We start from the raw sequence: 20,408 nt of genomic DNA on the forward strand, positions 1-20,408 counted from the left end.
CAGGCTGGAAATCCAAGCTCAGGGCGTCAGCGCAGGCGGCTGAGGGCGCTTCTCGGGGCACAGGTGCTTTGTAGCCTCCCAGGGTGGAAGGGGCTGCGGGCTCTGTGGGGCCGCTTGTTGAGGGCACTCAGCCCACTCACAAGGACCCCACTCTCATGCCCTAATCACCCCCTAAGTCCTCATGTCCTAATGTCATCACCTTTGGGGGACAGGGCTCCAAGGTATGAATTTCAGGGGGTGGAACGCAGCTTTCAGACCACAGGCGCCCCATCCGCATCCCGGCCAGACGTGCCGCCTTACAGGGCACCTGCTAACCCGTGAGAAGCCACGAGGTGAGGCCGGGCAGGAAAGCAAGCTCGCTGAGCGTGGTGGGAGCCGGCTGACGGGCACACAGGCTCGTCTGACTATCTGTCCGCTTCTGTATCTTTGGTTTGAGATGGCGCGTGAAGTGTGTGTGCCTGTGTGTGTGCTCGTGCACGGTGGGGGGGGTGGTGGTGTCCAGGGTGGTGGTCTCAGGGCACGCCTGCCACTAAGCAGCTCAAGCGTGACCTCTTTCCTGGTCCCTTGACGGCAGTGCCTCCCCGGGGCCCCCGTGGAGCTCAAGCGTAAGCCTGGTCATCAGGAGCCCAGAGCCCTGCTGAGCAGCTGTGGACCACTTCACCGGGATTCAGAGCCAGAGACATTTCCGGGGGGGCCACCACCCTAACACTGGTCGCCAGGCAACAAGCCCCATGCAACAGGGCACGCAGAAGGAGCAGGGGTTCAGTCTGGAAGATAAAGAATGTGGAAGGCCAGGGGACCCGTCTGTGGGAGTGACAACAGCGAGACCAGGCCACAGACACCCCAGGGGACCTCCTGCAGCCACAGGCGAGGCCTCTGCCTGCCTTGCTGTTCTCGGCAGACCTGGTATATCACAGCACATCATCGACCACGAGCCTCGTCGCCCCGAGGCCACCGCCACTGCGCCGCCCCCAGCGGTTCACGGCTTCACCTGACCAGCTCGTGCAGGCCCATTAGGAACCTGCGTCTCTGCAATCGTTAACGCCCCCGTCCAATTCAAGCCCCAAGGGACACTGCCTTGTGTGATGCTCAAAGGTTTAATTTAGTCAACTCTGGGTGGTCATGAACATTTCCCTACGCCCGGGGGCTCCAAAACACCGGTGCCATGTAGCACACAGAGCCCTCTGTCCCTGTGGTGAGTGGGGAGAAACGGCTAAGACGACCTCGGCTGACTACGTTCTAAGCTCGGAGGAAAGTGCTCTCACCTGGGCCACCTGCCCAGGGCCTGGTGAAGCTGGCTGGTCCACCCAGGGATGACACCCAGCAGAGGTTCTAGAGCTTTCTGAAGATGGAGGCACCAAAGCACTGCCTCTGGCAGGGACCCCCGACCTGGATGGGGGGGTTGGAAGGTGCGGGAACAGCATCCCCACCCCAACCCCGTCCAGCCCCCCACTCTCTGGCGTCAGGCACAGCCCCTGCGCTCCCACAGTGGAAGTCAGGCCACAGCCTCCCCTTCCGACCTTGCTGTGGGTCAGAGAAAACACGCTCTAACCCTGTTCGACTTAAAAAAACAAAAGCTCCTTTTGATGCATAAGCCTCCCTGACCCATCCCAAAAATCATCCTTCTCAGGGTCAGGGACATCTGCTTCGGGACAGGCTTAAAGTTTGCTGTTCTTCTGAAACTGGGCCACGAGGCTGAGGACCTGCTCGGAAGCTTTGATGTTCTTGGAGCAGAGGTAGCTGGTGCTGTTGGTGGCCGTCTCCCCGGGGTAGTACCGGTAGTTGGCCATCAGGCCACAGGAGCTGGCGATGCCCTTGAGGCTCGCATCGGCCATCCAGTTGATGCGCCACATCACAGCCCCGTTCTGCAGGTGGAAGTTTGCCACGGGGTTCAGGGCGAAGCCCCGGTGCTTCTCTCCATACAAGTACCAGGCGCAGAGCCGCATCAAGGGGGCCTGGAGCGCCTGGACCAGCTTCTCCGACTTGACCCATTCACTGCTGCTGAGAAAGGCCTTGAGGGTCTCGTTCATGGGACCACCTGTGATCTCAGAGATTTCTTGACACTCCGAATCCGTAAAGAGTTCATTCCTCCCGTGTTCCTTCGCCTGTGAGCTCAGGAGTCCCAGAAGCCACTTGGTGAATCCAGGTATAGGAGACAGACTTGAAAATGTCCCAAGATGAGGAAACTCTTTCTGTAAGGCGTGGTTGGTTGGGAAAGGCAGGTGGAGAAAACACACACACACAGGTCAGCAGGCTGGTCACGGAAGCGGAAACACCCCTCCATTCACCACTTAGGCCTCCTTAAGCCCTGCATGCCGCTGTCTAGTTCACACCATGGTATCTGATGTGCGTTCACTCTCTCCTTTCAAGGCACATTTATTACGAATCTGACACACACTAGGCCCCGGAGGCATCCTGAGTCCCCGAGGGGGGCCTGTGTGGTGGCTTCTCTGTCTGCACCGTGTGTCACGGTGGCAAGTCGGGCTGGGCCCGAAATGAGAAGCGGGGGCTGCGGGGCCACGGGGCTTGATGTGTAGTCTTCTGACCATAGCTCCTGTCTGTGTGGCACACCGCGCCCCTCCCAAGGACTTCTCAGTGGCCACAGAGCCTGGTTTGGCACTTGGCACGCAAGGACCCAATGGCTGTGTCGTGAGCGAGTAACTTGTCCCACGACTGCACAGCGCGTGCGAGGATGGGCTAGAAGGGGAGGCCACGGCTGACGCCCCATCTCAGACAGTTCGGTTTATCAGACGATATGGTGCATGGTCCTATGAATCTCCAGGACCGTCCCGTAAAACTCTAGCATTTTCTGAATAAAAGTATACTGTGTGCTCACTACAGAAGAATTTTTTTAAACTTAGGATGGCAGCAGAAACAGACCAACAAACCTATCACACTCCAGGACTCTGAGACAGCCGCTCTGCAGGTCTGCTAAAGCATAACTCCTCTGGTCTTCCCCAAGGGAGACATGTAGCTCAAGGCCCTGCTTATGCGCTCAGGAATCATGAGCCTTTTCTTGTTTCTCATTCAAAATTCAAAAACGTGACTTTAACAAGAGAATAATATTAAAAGACGAGACTATACCATGATTTTCCTAACCATGGTCTTTTCACTGGACACTTTGGGTGGCTCTCAAGAGTCTGCCTTCATAAACCGCGATGCACACCCCCGTGCAGGACAGCGAGAGGGCCTTTTCTCGGGGTTCTCCCTGGTGACTGTCAGGCTCACAGCCAAGTGTGGGACCAGGGATCCCCGCTTTCTCCTCCCGAGGATGGCTCCTGGGCTGAGGGGCCAACTCTGACCCATCCGGAAGTAGAGTCGGTGGGTGAGTTACCCAGAAGCCTGGATTCTGCCCTCCTTCTGAAGGCCTTTCTCGCTCTGACATGCCCCCTGCTCCCTCTCCCTGCTCCATTCATCAACACCGTCAGCAAAAAACAAGAAAAGAAGAAGAAACTTCTATTAATTAGAAATGGCTCCCATCGCCTCTAGGGAAAAGGTGGCAAGAGAGTGATTCTAATGAAGCTGATATCCTGCTGAATCCTGAGTTCTGAGATTTAAGATTGATTATGAATTTAATAGAAAGCACGTCAGTGTTTTAATTCCACTCTGTCATTCTCCACGGAAGAGCTTCTGCTGTCGGTGCCTTGTGGAACCACCCAAAGCAGAGAGTGCCGCTCTCAGAGCCAATTATTAGCAATCTAATTATTTTACCTAATAATTACATTCTGCTCAGTGCAGTTCACTCAAGCCCCTTATGAGATCGTTTCAGAAAGCTAGACCTGGAGTGAACGGGAACATTTCACTTGTCGGATGGTGAAGTGTTTTTCCCAGGACAACAGAGGGAAGTTATTAAAAAAAAAAAGGCCAGAGTGTTTACCTTCGAGCTGCCCGGTCTAACCTTGACACTCCCTCATGGCCGATGAGAAAGCCCACGCTGAGGGGGAGTCGGGGCCAGAGCTCAGAGGGTGTGGGGGCCGGTCAGGCAGGGCCACAAAATGTGCTGTCCAAACTGGGACAGGAGAGTGAAGGGGCTGGTGGTTACGGAGCCAGGACAGCACATGCAAGCCAGCAAAGGCCCAGCTGCCAGACGGGAGGTTCCCCGGAGAGGCTGATGTCCTTAGAAAACATCGGAGAAGCCAGTTTCTAGATGCCCCTTTCTTGGCACTGCCTCCTTCTCCCGAGTCTCTTGGGGCACCCGGGACAGGCCAGGGGCCATCTGGTTCTTTCTCTCCCCCCCAGGCCAGGTCCTCTTTCGTCCCTCATCCCAGAGGCCCTGTGCCACACCCACCTGCAGCTCCTTGAGGACTCGCTTGACGAGGACGGTGCCCAGCTCGACCCCCTGCAGGCCGGGCTGCGTTAGGCTGATGGAGTAGAAGATGGCCGCAGAGATCTCACTCCTCTCCTCCGTCTCTGATGGGGGGCACTCCTTCACTATGGCCTGGAAGACACGACAATGGTGGGCCTGGGCCCCTCGCTTCCCATGCCTGCCCGACCTCCTGGGGGGGCGTGGGGAGAAGCTGGGGAGGGTGAGAGCCCGGAGACCCTCGCCCCTGTTCACGGACGTGACTCTGGAGACCAAAGGCCTGCTCTGATCAGAGATCTCTCTGGAGGTGACAACTGCGCAGCCCCCTGGGCCCCCGGGCTGTTTGCCGCACCTTCGCCACGTTGATTGCGTCGAACTTCGCAAAAAACAAAGTGTGTCTGCTTCGTCTTTTCTCTTCCAGGCCTCTGTGCTGTGGGAGCGAGTGACAACACTCCTCCCGGCCCGCCCGTGACACCCAGACCAAACCCACTCTGCCTCACCTCCCCGTCCCCGGGCTGCCCCGTGCAGGCCTGCTGGTTGCGACTTATTTTCGTTCCTGCTCTCCAAGCTCTAGGTTTCTAGATTTCTCAGTACGCCATACATGGCCCTATACAGTTTTCCTTTTAGGAAATGTACTTTTCTGTGTACCTTTTTGATTTTGTGCTACATCCTGTTTTTCCTCTGGGAAAACACACACACACACACACACACACACCCCGAAAAGACTCTGCAGGCAAGGGCTGATCTATGAGCTCCGAGTTCTGAAGGCAGCGTGCTCTGAACCTCGCTGTTTGAAGGTTGCCTGACCACGGGCAAGAGCAGGGGGCTACCCTGAGTTCGCGTCAATGCAGGCACAGAGCCTGCTGCTGCAGAACCTATTTAAGCTACTCTGACTTCCACCAGCTGCATCAGACTCCTGCGGTAGCGGGGTTCGGCCCTGAGCCCTGATGAGGCCTGGGAATCCCCAAGCTTTCTGAAACTCAGTATGGAAGGTGCGCGTGCGCACGTCCCCTGCGGGGAAATGACCTCCAGCTTTCATCCCCTTTGGATGCTCAAAGGGTCTTTCCTGAGACTCCTGAAAACTTAAGGACTGCTGCCACAGGAAACTGGGGTGGCTGGTGACACAGAGGGAGGGACACCCCCAGGGCGGTGCCAAGCCCTCTCTCCAGTGGCCGGACTCTGAGGGAGGGCTCCTGGTGGTCAGAGTCAGGGTGCTTGGTCTTTACCTTGTGGGGTCAGCCTCCCCGGTCTTTCCAGAATTCTGTAGGTTATCTTGTGTTTCTTATTCAAAAAGTTCCAACAAACCTTTTTTAAAAGTGTTTAAAATACAGACGGATCTCTCTTTGGTTAGACAAATGAGATATGCACGATGTCCAAAGAGGCAAGAAGTAATTGCATAAGGAAGAAATCACGAGTTACTCCAAAACCTAATGCCAAGTCCTGCTGTTAACCCTGGGGAGAACGCCTTCCATCGGCTCAGAATACGTACTTAAATACACACACGCACACCCTCCCTGTGCATGACCCCCTCCCCCATCGCGTTCCCATATCCCCCAGTTTCCAGCCGGGAAGGCACTGCCCTGAGGACGGGGGCGTGGGCCGGGCTGGAATCCTTCTCATTCCTACTGGCTCTGGGATCGTGGGCACATCACTGAAGTTTCGCGGCAGCCTCGGTCTTCTCACACCCACCGAAGGACGCTATTAGCGGGAGTGACGCCTCACGCGCAGGGCGCTGAGCAGCGACGCAGGGAACAGGCTTCCGGGGCCGACTGGCACGAGCAAACGCTCCACCAACACACACGTACGTAAGAGCGCGCCACACGTGCCAGCCCGGGGCCTGGATCCGACTCAAAAGTCAAGGCCGGCTTTCTGTGTCAAAACCCTAGCAGGGAATCCACATTTAGGTACACGCACGGGGATCCCGGGTCGGAGGGTGAACCCGATGTACACGTCCTCGTCTCTCTCCTGCGTCCTCTCCGGCGGGTGGCTGGGCCCTTAGGTCCAGCCTCTTGAAACTGTACACGCTGCCCGGATGGGCCACTGGCTGCGCTCTTTGGTCTGAGCATCTCCCGGGGTAAACCTCTCTGAGTGGGAATCGTAGGCGGAATCGTGGAATCGTGGAAAAGAGCGCCCGTTCTGTTTTCACAGACAGCGCCACCCTGCCCTCGGGACCGCCAGCGGGCCCAGCCCCCTCGGACATAGGAACCCCACAGGCAACGTCCCCCTAGTGCTCAAGAACGCCCACCCCTTGGCTCCCCTTGACTTCTGGGCCTTCGGACACCAGGAAGCGCAGCCCCTGAGCCCAGCCCGGGGCCTGTCCTCATCTCTGCGGCTTCCTAACCGCCATTCCAGACCCAAAGCCCGAACGGACCCAGGCGTCTAGGCTCCTGTCACCTTTTCCCTTCCTCGGGGTCTGCCCTCATCCCCCGGCCCCGCTCTGGTTCTTCTGCAGCAGCCCCACCCCCATCCCCTGCCTGGTATCTGCAGGAAACATCTGGACTTTCTCAGCAACCTCCTAGCAGGCAGGGCCTGTCACGCCGGCCTGTCCCCTCGGCTCCCCGGGCAGAGCGCCGGGCCCGCAGCAGGCACGCGGGGCACGGTCTGGTTTTCATGTTTTTAGTCACAGTCTTTCACACCTGCCCACAGACCCTGAACGAGCATTCACACGCGGAAGCGAGTGCCCCCCTTCCTCGGCCCCGGGTCCGCTCAAAGTCAGTTCCCGCAGAGGAGCGCCGGCCTCGTTGGGTAACTGTCTATACAGGACGTGCCTCCGCCCCGTGGCTACAGATCTGGACGTTTCTTCTCTCGCCAGTTCTAAACGTGAATGCCTCAAGCAACACACTACATGGTGGGGGGGAGGGGGAGCAGGTTTTAGAAAAACGGACGGGCCTCTGTGGGACGCCCGCATGGTTCTGCCACGACCGGGCTGGTACCTGGATGTTGCTGGAGATCTCGCCGGTCAAGGCCACGTGGAGCACGACCAGGGGCTCCTCCGGGGTTGCGCAGTGAGAAAAGAAGTAACATCGCCTATAAGGCCCGACGCGTCGCTTCATGTCCATCCAGTTTTTCACAGGATGCACGGCCTCGGACCTGAGGAGAGGTTAGAAAGCAGCAAGGCTGCTGGACGATTTAGAAGTCAGAGAACCACTGCTGATTCCTGTTCCTATTACTCAACAGAGTCAAATAAATCCTTCAAATATAACTTCAGGAGAATTCAAAGAAAATCGTTTTAATACGAAACAGTGCTGACTGAGAGGAACTCCGATGAATTTTACACACAAAATGGTCCCCGAATTCTTAATACCTGGTGTTCAGACTAGTTCGTGGGGCCCTCGGGAAACAGTTGTGCAGCAATTTTATTTATTTATTTTCTAAAAAGATTGTTTCTTTGAGAGAGAGAAAGAGAGAAAGAATCTGAAGCAGACTCCTCCCTGCGTGCAGAGCCCAGCTCAAGGCTCGATTTTGTGACCCTGAGATCATGACCTGGTTCCATTTCCCTAGCGACCTGCTCCAGCCACTATCTTGTTTTTGGCAAGTGAAATGACAGCCCTTGGAACTGGTTGCGGTGCAAAGTGCAAACTTCTGCAAGCCTTAGCTTCCTTAAGGCAGCACGGAGCGTCTAGACCTTGAGATGCGAAGAGCTTCTCCGGTCTGAGGACCGTGGCGACACGCCAGCCTGGGCTTCCCCAGGTCCCAGGCACACGGCCATCATGCACCATACAGCCCACTCAGAGATCTGCCCAAGGGAGAAGTTTGCCCAACCAGGCGAGACCCTAACGCACATACTCAGTCCCGGGCAAGTGCTGCGGCTCTGACGCTGGGGCCCACGGGAAACACGAGAATGTCAAGGGCACCCTGCGTGGGGGCCTGCGGGCACAACGGCCGGTGGCCAGCTGTGATCATGACATCACCAGCTAGGATGGGACACCATTTATGAAGCCCATGCTTGGCCCCAAACGCACGTGCAGACGAAGACTGGCCCTCAGCTAACATTTCGGAAGAGTGAAAACCTTGATACTTACTCGCTGATTTTCTGCAGCACCTCACAGGGCGAGTGCCAGGTGACCCGTTCTAGGTTCAGGAAGCCGGAGGAGAACCACTCGGACAGCATACCCTTCAGCACGCCGTTCATCTCCTGGAAGGGAGAACACGAGAGCGTTGGCTGCCGGGCCCCAAACAGTATGCGCGCCTCCGCCTCGTCGCCAGCTGGGACAATGGCCAGAGTGGGACACAAAAGCCACCTGCAGGGTGCCTCTCTGAACAGCTTCTCTGCGGACAGTCCCGACCAGGCGTGCGTGGTACCCAGCTCTCTACTTGGCCACTCTGACCCCAGTCGGAAAGAGGCCTTTGAGGGAGCATTCAAGGCGAGCTAAGCTGCCCTAATCAAATGGTATGTTCGGGTGCGTTCACTGCCATGAACATGACCGAAACCGTGAGGTTGACAGAGTGACGCATGGGCTGCCATGCAGGGCGCGGCTAACCCAGGTGGCACGGGGCTCGAGTCCTACACTCTCGGGAGCACTCTGGGATGGGCCGAGACATCACCCCTTGTTTCCCAAGAGAAACAAGTGCGGGGTCCGGGGCCCCAGCCGTCAACTCACCATTTCAGATCTGAACATCTCTGAAGTCAGGATGTAGATTTCATGTGACGGCGGGTCAGGGCTGCAGTGGGAGCGGTTTCTCCTACTCTAGTGGGACCTAATAGTGTGTCCGGCCATCAGCACGCTTATATTTGATGAAATTATTCTAATCTCTCTTCACTTATTTGTGGCCGACCCACGTCCAGAAGTGATGGGAGTCAACTTCACCTTTCAAGCAAGAATGGAACCAGATGAGTAGGGAAAGGAGAGGACACAGGGGCAGACCTGGTAGCCGCCCGTGACACGCTAAACATGCACAGCAGTAGGCCACCTGACAGCCGGAACCAGAGGATGCCCGGGGCTGCAGACATAGCTTGCTCCTCAGCAGTTGCCTCCCTTTCTTTCAAACGCACGGAAGCTTATGCTTTAGGTAAGAGCATGGCTGTCCAGATTTAAGATCACACTGTAGCTAGGGGTGGTCACATGACTGACTTCTGGCCAGATGTTAATAAAAGTGTCCTGGGGCAGTTTATGGGAACCTTAAAGAATGGCCAGAGTACACCTTCTGCCCATCTTTTCTTTGTTGCTCCCCCGCAGGCTGGGCAGTGATGTGATGGCTAGAACTGGAGCAGCCATCTTGGGCCATGAGGTAACTCTGAGGGATGAAGGCTTTTAAGGCAGAACCAAACCGAAGTTTGGGTCAACTGAGGGAATCACAGAACAGAATCATCCCCGGGTGTCTACCTCCAGACTCTGACATGACAAACTTCTCTCTTAGTCAAATCACTATTATTTTGGGTCTCTGTTACTCATGGATGAACTACGTATCAACAGATACACTGAATATTATGACTGAATAATAATAAGCATCTCAGGACATCTGGTACAGAACTAAAAAAGAGTTGTAACTGCAAAAGTTGTAAAAATGTTATAGGACTACTTCACATTTTATTCCCTGGTAAAAGGTGAGAGGACTCATGACACTGTCACTTGAGGACAAGCTGTGAGTGAGTATAGGGCTGGTGGGTCACGAAAGGCTTCAGAACGAAGTGAGGGCCATCTGTAGATATTTCAGGCCTGGGGCACAGAGCCAGCCCCAAATTTGTTCTGTGTGACCCTGTGGGGGTGAGGAGGGAGGTAAACCGTGGACCAACGCGGGAAAGCATGGACCAAGTCAGACTTGGACTGAATTTAACACAAAGGAGAAGCCCTGAATAGCTAGGGTGACTACAGATGCTGTCTTGGGAGAGAGAGAACATCAACATAGGTGGGGACCAAGTGCACGGTCGATTAAGGATTTGGTGGAGCTGTTTGAAGGATTTACGGGCTGGACCAGATGCCCTTTATAAATCCTTTTTATTCTCACTTCCATAACCTGGTCTTCACTCAGCTGTAACCTCGCAGTGAGGGCAGAGGTGGTTTGAACTTCTGGTGCTCAAAGAATTCAGGGGGTTGGCGGTTCAGTGGAGGCAGTGGCAGGGTGGAAGAGGAGAGGCCGTCGACCAGGCAGCACAGAACCACTGCTGATAAAATACTGCCTCAGACCACACCAGCTCTCAATCTTCCTGGGTTCTTCACGCACTCCTGAGTACAAGCTAAAAACAAGGGACCCGTTCCCCAGAAAAACGCAAACAAATGAGTCAGGAGTGTGTGGGAGTACCTAGTTTCAGGATCAATTCGGGATTAATGCGCAAAGAAATGGCTTGGCCATGAGAGCTCCCCCTCCAAGGTCTCTTGGTTCTATTTTGGGCTACTGGCGGCTGTGAAATGTGACCCTGTCACATGAGATCTGGAAATCTAGGTGAAAGGGCACAAGTCCCCACGTTCGGTGCTCACGCCGCATAGCTGTCTGGGCCAGACCGCAGGCGACAGGAGGAGACACGGCCTCTGCCTTCGCTTTACGCGCATCAGTTCCGCCATCAATCCCAGACTCTCACCCACGACTGCCGGGGAGGCCAGGAGGCCTGGGCTCAGCTTTCCGGACCTGCTGACTGGGGTTATCTTGGAGGACACTGTGCAGAAGGCCAATCAAACTCCCCTTTTGGCAGAGAAAAAGCGGTCTCCCACCCCATCTCCTGAAGTTGTTGGCTATCAACATCTCCCCACGTTTGGAATGTGGAGCAAATTAGTTTTCATTGCTCGGAAGCCCTGAGCTAGGACAGGGAGCTGGAGGCACTGGACAAGGTCCCGGCAGCACAGCTCAGACATTCTAGGACAATTCCCATCGGTGGCGGCTGCTGTCCCCCAGGGGACTGGGGCATCCCTGCCAGACTGCAGATAAGGTCCTTTTCGGTCTAGCTGAGCACAGAGTTAACAGAACCAACAAGGACCACTGTGTTTACTGCAAAGCAGGACAAGTCACCGAAAGAGGTCATATGACAAAGCGTCCAGTGTGGCTGGACCTCGAGACAGTGGGGACACCGGCCAGTCTGCTGCGAGTTTAGCCCCTTCTCTGCTGGCCCCCGTGCTTCTGTCAAGACTCGCACACCTCTCATCTCCCTGGAATTTCTATGTTCAAATTGCCATCAAGAAACTCTTCCATTTTCTAAAGGCCAACTTCCCTCTGGTACCCACAAGTCACTGAACAGAGCTCGGACCTCCTAGAATGGGAACTCGAGTCACCTTCACAGGCAATTTTTGTCTCTAAGCAATGTAACTGCTTGACCCCTATCAGCCTCAGAAGAAAAACCGAAGGCCTCCACACCACACACACACAGTACGCGCCAACCCTCACTACCAGTAATCACAACCCAGGACCCTCATGAACTGTGCCCTTGTCTGTGAACCTGATTTTGGGGCAAGCTGCACAGTAACCCCCAGAGCACTTCTTTGAAGGGAACCAGGCGGACCTTGAGCACACCAACCGCTGGCAGAATCTCTCACCTCAGTGCACAGCTGATGGGCCCGGGGGCTAAAGGACTTGGCTAAAATCATGCCTCTCAGCCGCAGAGGTCAAGGACAGTCGTGAGAGCCAGCCCTTTCCCTCTCCACACAGGACCTGCTTCACCCGCCGCCCTGGGAGACACCCCATCAACTTCCTTTTTGGCTTCCTACTTGCCCATTAGTCTAAAAATGCCACTGCAGCCTAAACCCACAGCACCCCTCGTGCAAACCCGTGCATGTCCCTGTGCTTCGCCCTGCAAGTCTGGAGATGAGCAGGTGCGGGAGATGGTACAGCTAGGACACGGTGCCATGGGCACACAGGGAGGGACGCTCGGATCGGAGGCGAAGGCAGAGAGCGCTCCCTGCTCCGCCAGCATCTCAGGACATCACGGGTCCCTGGGCATTTGGGGGTCCCTGGGCATTTGGGATTCCTGCTCCAACGATTCATATGCCGAACTTCCGGTGCTTTCTAACACTGAATTCTCTGAGCAAGAGGTTCTAGCTGTCGCCTCTTTAGCTTGGATGCAAAATCCAGAATGATGCAGAAGAAACGGAATCAAAGTGGATCGTGCACATCATGTGATCCCAGGGACAGATTCCAGAACTGGATCCCAGGGACGGTGTCTATGGATTAAAAAAAAAAAAGAACTATTCTCTGAAGGGCTGGAATGATAGGGATTTATAAAGTGCTATGTGACTATGTAGAGCAAAGGAGAAGAGATTCAATGGATTGAGTTCTAATGGTTACACGCACTGGATAGAAGACACGATCTCCAGGTAGAGAAACGCCAAGAGGTGTGACTGCAGGTCTAGAAAAGGCTTCTTGCCTTTGTCTAGACCACACGCAGAGGCAAACGTCAGGCTGTTGTCATTCATCCTCTGTTCAAGAAATACCTTTCTTGCTATTTCTGCCTGTTGATACACAATCTTTCTTCGTGTGTGGACCACCCTGACAGCTGAGGACCTGGCTCAGGATCTCCCCAGAGTGAGCCCCTTGCCCTGCCCATCCCCCAATCTAGTCTCAATGTCACAGCTTTCGGCTCCCACACTCCTTCCCGTTGGAATGATAAGCTGAGTTTTCTTGTGTGGGGAAGAGCAAGGGGCTGGATACATTCGGTAACGTGTCACAGAACCAGAGGCTTTAGAACTGGATGGGACCGTAGTCATCACTGGGGCCGAAACACTGAAATCTGCCAAGGGCTGTCCAAACATCTACCAAGCAGAAACCTTCCAAGCCCTCTGGGCTTCCCTGCGGGCTCAGAACTTGGAGTGCTGCAGTGTGACATCAGGACAGACGGGAGGAGTGAGTGTGCCGACTCCGTCTTATGGCGGGCACCCCGGACTCCTCTCATGTGTCATTCAGCATTCTGCTATGCCAGACATTTAAAACAAGGCTCCCAGTTTTCCAGGGGTTGATCATCAAGTTGGAGTTGGTGACGGGGGGGGGGCAGTTGGTGGAATAATACATTTCAAATGCTCGATTCAGATGTTAAGGCGTAAAATCCAAGCGAATAATTTAATAATACACGCAAAGATAATGCACGCCCTGAAGCTCAAACCCAGCTGAGGTCACCTTGAACTGGTGGTGGAAAAACTGAGTGCTGAGCAGCTCCTACGCTAGCGGGCTTCCCAACAAGAATCAGGCAGTGAGGTGGGGTCGGGAACTTTCCATCAGGGCCGGCTTGGCTGGAGAGGGGGTCTGTGGAGAGGAGCGAGTGACGGATGGTGGAGCCGGCAGCGTCCGCGGCGGTTTGGGGTGTACCAAGAATGCCAAAGGAAAGGAATCACATGCTGACCCTTCTGGCCATGGCAGGACTGATGACTTTCCAACAGGGAGCAATGACTACTGGTTCCAGAGAAAGGTAAGCACTGGCGTTACCAGTAAGATGGAAGCTCGCATGCTCACTCTAGGGAAAAATAACTACGCTCACAACTAGAGCACATTAAACTCCCCATTTGGTAAAAAACCAAGTAAAACAGAGCCAGTAATCCACTGGGTTGTTTTATCTTGTCCTTGATTTAGCAGAAAAAGGGAAAGTCTAAGAAAACCAAATCCCTTTTAGATCAATAAAGTCAACAGCTCTGAGAATCAACAGTTCACAACAAAGTACACAATTCTGGTCAGGACTGGGCTTGAATCCTGGCTCAGGACGCTGGGCAATGCACTTGACTGTGACCAGCTTTAATCTCTCCATCTGTACAACCGGTCCTTACAGCTTGCGAACGAGATGAGCCAGCGGGCGAAAAGCACCTGCCAGCCACCATGCCTGCTATTAACTCTTCCCATACTAGGCTAGAGTGGAAACTCCTGACCAAGTGACCTGAACACTTACACCAGGAGCACGCCTGGTGTACGACAGACACCCAGTGGCCACGCGTTGTGTGGAAGGATGGAGAGAAGGGCGGATTTCATTCTGGGACAGGTGACATTCTACCGAATTCTCCAGTCTTCCACGTAGTAAAAACCAAGCTTCAGAAGGGCCTCCATGGCCCTAGTTCAAGAAAAATGAATGAACAAACAAACCTGTGCTTGGATGGGAGACTTTCTCCAAGCAGATGGGAATACATCGAGTATGCAGAATATAACGTCTCAGCCATGCAGCCTGGGCTTGAGTCAGAAATGGGATCAATTCAAATCGTGGCCCTCGATGCACATTTAGCACTATAGATCAACCAGCCCTCATGGGTAATCAATCACAGCACTGGTCGTCACTGAGGTTAACCCCATTCTTAACTCTCCCCAGTGTTCGCGCATCTGAGACCAAATCGCTGAGAAAGATGAAGTCTCTCAGAGGCACCGTAGCTCACCCCTCAGGACGTGGTTATGAAACAGGATGCAAAGCACCCCAGGCTGAGGTCTGGGGAGGTGACATACCTATTTGCTTTGACTCCTTGGTCCAGTCTCTTGACCTCAGTAGGTTTCCTTAACCCACCTAAGAATGAGGACAAGAACGTGAAAACCACCACGCCAGTGTTAGGGTTCTTAAATGAATTTGGACATTATCGTTCAACTGCTCAATTTTTCAAAGCCAACTGCGCCGCAAGAAGTTCCGAATGTTGGAAGCTTCCTGAAACTTTTACAGCACTTTCTGCTCACCAAAAGGGCAGACCAGTGGTCCCTTCAAATGTAATACCCAGAACAGAAGGGGATGACCCCAAAGGTCCGCGAACTTTGCAGGCAGCGTTTATCCGCACCTCACGTGCGCTCCCTCTGCTCGGCGCCCGGTGACTCGAGTGCTCAACTGGGAATCATCACATTTCGGGGCTGAACTCAGGAAAGTGCAACGTTCTGCCGGGTCACGACGCAGAGACCAGAGACCCGTCTCTGCGCATCCCGCAGGGCTGCTCAGACCACGGCTGACACGCCGCGGGTGTGCGGCTACATTCTGCTGACACCACCCGCGTTTTGGGGGGCTACGTGATGCTCGGCGGCACGCGCGTTCACGTGCACCCCACGACGGCACTCGGCTACAACAGCAAGAAAGGGGCTTCGTGGAGCACACTTAACCGTGGCGGCGCCGACAGTCGCGCTAGAGGTAGGCGGTGCCGGCTGTCTAGGTAGCGGGACACAGGAAACCCGGGGCCAAGGGAGGATTCGGAAAGCCTGGGAGGGAAGGGCCCCGGGGGAGGGGGCTGTAACTGGGGGTGCGGGCTGGTAAAGAGTGCACGGCTTCAGGCCGGGGCAGGTGCAGTGTTTGGGGCTTGAGGACTGGTGGGGGCTGTACCGGGAGGGCCGCCAGGAGCTCGCGGACCTGCTGCAAGGCGGGGGCCCGGGCGGGGCCTTACCCGGACGTGCGGCCCCTCCACCAGCTTGAGGGCCTGCGCCTCGAGCAGGTCGGCGCGCAGCCGCACCAGGAAGCGCACGCCGCCGTCCAGCTTGCTGATGTGGTGGAACAGGCCGCGGTAGCGCGGCACCAGCGCGTAGCGCAGCCGGTCCTCGGCCTGCAGCAGCACGGCCGCCTCCCGCGGCTGCTCGCGCAGCTGGAGCACGCCGGCGCTCTGCTCGGCCACCTGGCCGTGGTCCACGCCGAAGCCGCGCGCCAGGCGGCTCAGCAGCTCGGCGCGCTCGGCCGCCTCGGCCAGGCCGCCGTAGAAGCTCACGAAGTCCGCGCACTGGCCCTCGGCCGGCGCCGGCGTCTTCTCGCGCAGCTCGTAGGCCGGCGTGGCGGGCACGGCGCGCCGCAGCAGCTCGTCCATGGCCCGCTCCAGGGCGCCCGCCTCCGCCGCCGACCCGCTCGACAGCCGGGGTCCGAGCGGCCGCGGCGGCCGCGGGGGGAGCCGCAGCGGGAAGAGGCGCCGCGCCGTCAGGGCTGGCCCCAAGCCTCGCATGGCGCCGCGCGACAGCTGCCTGGGGGACGCCGGCGCCGGGGGGCTTCCGGCTTCCGGCGCGCGCCGGCTTCATTGGTCGCGGCCGAGGGGGGCGGGTGGAGCGGCGGCCAATCGGAGGGCAGGGCGGGGGCGGCGCGGGGGGCGGCGCGCGGCGCGGGGCCGAGCGAGCGCAAAGGTCCCAGCACCCGGGAGAGGCGGGCGGGGCGGCGGGGCGGGCGCGCCCCGTGTCCCGGCCACCCGAAGTCACCGGCTCAGTCGCGGTCCTCTTGCCCCCCACCCCCCGCGTACGCGCCTCCCCCGCCCTAGAGCCGAGCTCTGCGACCGCCAGGTGCACCCGAGCCGCCCCGGGGGAGCGCGCCACGCCTGCGGACTGCGGGTCCCTCGCGTCTGAGGGCGACGTGCTTCCCAGTGTCCCCGGTGGCAGTTCCCTGGCGGGCTGGCCTTTGTCACACGTCGTGCCTAGGCGCTCTCAAATCGTCGCCAGGGTCGGATGACACGAGATGCCTCCCGGAGCGGCAGCCCTCCTCTCTGCGGAGCCCGGGACCCGGGTCTCCACCTGCCTGCTGCAGAACCTCTCAAGGACGCCGCAAATGGGGCCTGCCACCCTCTTAGTCCCCAACCCGTCCCTCCTTTTCTTGTTTCTTTTCTTTCTTAAAAAAAAAAATTATTTGAGAGAGAGCGCGTGTGCCCAGGAACAGGAGGAGGGGCAGGAGAGAGAGGATCTCAAACAGAGGCCCCCCACGCCCACCATGCAGCAAAAGGCAGGGTTCTATCTCAGAACCCCGAGATCATGACCTGAGCTGACACCAAGTAGGATGCTCAGCCCACTGAGACACCCAGGTGCCCCCCTCCCTCCTTCCTAAATTCATTTAACAGTGTTTAGTAACCACCTGTTAAGTGCCAGGTCTGGTATGAGATCTGGAGATGAAAAAATGAACTAGTAGACCTATGGTGTCCCAAGGAGTTTACAGTCCAAAGCAGAGGATAACTGATAAATATATGGAGAGGATAATCAAACTGTGATGGGTGCTAAAGAGGAAATAGGCAGCGTGGAGTGACAGGACCCAGCAGGGTTGGGTGGGCTTTGCACTGTGATCAGGGTGAGCAGGGATGGCCGGTGACACTTAAGCTGAAACAAGAAGCTAGTTAGGGTTTGAAGGGGGAGGCAGGACAGGGGGGAGCTGACCTATTCATTCTTTCAAGTTCAAAAGCACAGTTTTATAACTTCTGTCCTGCCCTTCATCCTACATGTAAGTTTTAGTGTGATTTCTACCCTTTTTTTTTTCCTTTAAGGTTTTATTTATTTGACAGAGAGAACACAAGCAGTGGGAGCAGGAGAGGGAGAAGCAGGCTGAGCAGGGAGCTTGATGCAGGGCTTCATCCCAGGACCCTGGAATCATGACCTGAGCCAAAGGCAACTGCATAACCAACTGAGCCATCCGGGTACCCTTGACTTCTACTTTAAAAGGGCTCCAAGGGGCGCCTGGGTGGCTCAGTGGGTTAAGCCGCTGCCTTCGGCTCAGGTCGTGATCTCAGGGTCCTGGGATCGAGTCCCACATCGGGCTCTCTGCTCAGCGGGGAGCCTGCTTCCCTCTCTCTCTCTGCCTGCCTCTCTGCCTACTTGTGATCTCTGTCTGTCAAATAAATAAATAAAATCTTTAAAAAAAAAATAAAATAAAAGGGCTCCTGAATCCCTCCCTTCTCTCTGCCCCCCATTCCCCTTTGGTGCCTCGAAACCACATCCCTTCTCACTGGGCCACAACAGTAACCTCTTTGCTTCCAGGCTCAGACCTCCAATCCATTCCTGGCATCAGCTGTTCAGTGAACTTTCTGAATTATCCATCTAGCCATGTCATTCACTGGTTGAAAAACCAAATGCTACAGTGTAGCAAGGCAGACCCCACACCAACAGCCCCTGCTCTCCTTTCTAGCCACATCTTTTGTCTCTTTCCACCTAATTTCTATTACTCTGTGGCGGGGTGGACTAGACTTTTAGATTTCAGAACTCATTCCTTTTTTTTTTTTTTTTTTTTTGGAACTCATTCTTAAAACTCTAAGAGAAGCAACACAAGATGGGGGCAGGAAAGGCAGTGGGGAAGTCAGTGGGTTGTTGGTGTCGAGGGTGGTGGAATTACACCCAGCCTGTAGCCTCCAAGTACAACCTATGGCAGTCTCTCCTTATAGGAGGGAGACCTCCCGCTGGGAGACTGGAGGGGGTTTGCAGGGCCTGATGCCAAGTTCAGTGGAGTCTAGAAAAAATCCAGTCAAGATCTCGCTGTGTTCTTTGAAAAAAAAAGAAGCCTCATCTAGGTACAAAGTCTGAAGGACAGCATCAAAGAGCCTGCTGAGATCAAAGGGTGGACAGTGGGCTCTGGGGAAGGGCCTTTCTTGTTTGTTTGGGGATATACAGGGCATCTCATGATCTATGGGTACCAGAGACTTTCTTCCTTAGTCACACAGTGGTAACTGATGTCCCATTAAACCCCCTTGGATGTCCTGGACATGCTTCTGAGGAGAGAGATGCAGGCAAGCACCGGTTAAGCCCTTTACTTACCCCTACACACTAATGGCACTTTATTGAGCACCTACTAAATGTAATCTGCTATTCTTAGCCTTAAACACATTATCTCATTTAATCCTCACAATAACCCTGTCTAACTTCAGACTGTACAAAATAAATTCCAGATGGCTTGAGGACTTTCAGAGCAATTTCAGAGCAAGAAAAGCCTTTAAAATAGGACACAAACCATAAAAGAGAGATTGGTAAATTTAAGTACATCCCTCCCCCCAAGTTCTTTATGTTTAAAACAAGATCAAGGGGCACCTGGGTCGCTCAGTTGATTAAGCATTTGCCTCTGGCTCAGGTCATGATCCCAGTGTCCTGGGATCGAGCTGCACATCGGGCTCCCTGCTCAGTGGGGGAGTCTGCTTCTCCCTCTGCCTCTCCCCTCAGCTTGGCTCATGTTCTCTCTCTCTCTCTCAAATACATAAATAAAATCTGAAAAAAAAAAAAAAAACCAAGATCAAAAGACAAACACTACATTGGAAAAATATTTGCAGGCAGTGAGTTTCCCTAATACCTAAAAAACCACAATGCAATGTGGGAAGACTGTCAACCCAACAGAAAAGTGGAGAGAGAGAGAATATAAGGGAACTCTTAGAAAAGGAAACGGAATTGGTTCTTTAAAATATGAAAAGTGCTCAACCTCACTCATAATTTTAAAAAGGCAAACTGAAACTCCAATGAGCAACCAGCTTTCATTTACTGGATTGCAATGATCAGAAAGTTGGTAAGACCTGGTCCCATGCTCACAGGCTATGGGGACACAAGTGCCCTCTGACCTTGCTGCTGGAAGTATGTGTCAGTACCAGCCCTGTGTGCCTTTGCAAGTGCCTTTGCAAGATCTATCAACATGGCCGATTGGCCCAGCAATTTTTACTAATAAACACCTGATCTGCGGAATGGGTTAATGACAGGTGGGATCAGACTTGGGACACCCAATCAGCAGGACCAAGAGATAAGCACAGAGACCAGGATAATATCGGGCCCCCCTCCCCCCAAGGAAATGCAGCTGCGGCTAGAAGAACTGACTCTGACCATGGCTGGGACTCAGCTTTAAAAATCTAGAATCTTCTAGCCAATAAGCAACCGAAGCTTGCTGTGGGGGCTTCTTGGAGCAGTCACCTTTGCAGAGGCAAGCAAGGGAGGCAGACAGCCTTCCACCAAAATCCACTGGCTTCCAAGTCAGCAGAAGGCTATAGCCATGCATCCCGGACCTGCCACTCACGAGTTCAGTGACTGTGGGCGGGTTTTGTCACTTTTTAAAGGCTGTTTCCATCTCTGTGAGATGTCGATGACAGCAATAACTGTCTCACAGACTTGTTCAGTGAAACAATTCAGAGCAAGCACATGGCAAGTAGAGACAGTAACATTTTAGCTAAATTGTTAGAAATAAATAAAGGAAGGAAGGAAAGTTTTGTAAGTAAATAAAACTGAAATTCTTTGGGGATGGGTGTAAAATTATTTGCATGTGTCGGAAATGAAGCAACATGTTGACCCAGGGCAGGGATATTTCTTCATGTCTGAGACCTGTAATTCCTGTGCAGCTTCTTTCTGGAATCCTACAGTAGGTGAGGGGTGAGGCAGCTGTGGAGTGGGGAGTGGGGAGCTGACTGACCCAAAGCCATAACCTTGAGCAACCACCGGGATGACAGCAAGATAATAGTTACAGTGATTCAGAGAGAGTTGTTTTGCCCTCTAGGGAGTTTGGTTCTTTCTTCCTCCTCCTCTGCCCAAATGTGCTACATTCAGG

The 20,408-nt window shown here is 54.7% G+C and overlaps 1 protein-coding gene across 1 annotated transcript; it reads right to left on the reverse strand.

The window, feature by feature from the left end:
* Window positions 1-1,078: 1,078 nt before the first annotated feature.
* Window positions 1,079-16,128, reverse strand: MLYCD (malonyl-CoA decarboxylase). Its single transcript, XM_059151389.1, has 5 exons — window positions 15,553-16,128; window positions 8,326-8,438; window positions 7,237-7,393; window positions 4,289-4,438; window positions 1,079-2,192 (listed from the first exon to the last, which is right to left on the reverse strand). Exons 1-5 carry the CDS (start codon window positions 16,093-16,095, stop codon window positions 1,659-1,661), a joined length of 1,497 nt encoding a protein of 498 aa, XP_059007372.1. The 5' UTR covers window positions 16,096-16,128; the 3' UTR covers window positions 1,079-1,658.
* Between the last annotated feature and the right edge of the window lie 4,280 nt (window positions 16,129-20,408).

This window comes from Mustela lutreola, chromosome 16, assembly GCF_030435805.1.
Source record: "Mustela lutreola isolate mMusLut2 chromosome 16, mMusLut2.pri, whole genome shotgun sequence".
NCBI classification, from domain to species: domain Eukaryota; kingdom Metazoa; phylum Chordata; class Mammalia; order Carnivora; family Mustelidae; genus Mustela; species Mustela lutreola.

Excerpts from the sequence above, each read along its gene's own strand:
- MLYCD (XM_059151389.1), bottom strand. The coding sequence starts at position 16,095 with ATGCGAGGCTTGGGGCCAGCCCTGACGGCGCGGCGCCTCTTCCCGCTG. Across the intron at positions 4,439-7,236 it reads AGATCTCCAGCAACATCCAG|GCCATAGTGAAGGAGTGCCC; the intron begins GTACCAGCCCGG and ends CGTGTCTTCCAG. Across the intron at positions 2,193-4,288 it reads GAGTCCTCAAGGAGCTGCAG|AAAGAGTTTCCTCATCTTGG; the intron begins GTGGGTGTGGCA and ends CACGCCTTACAG.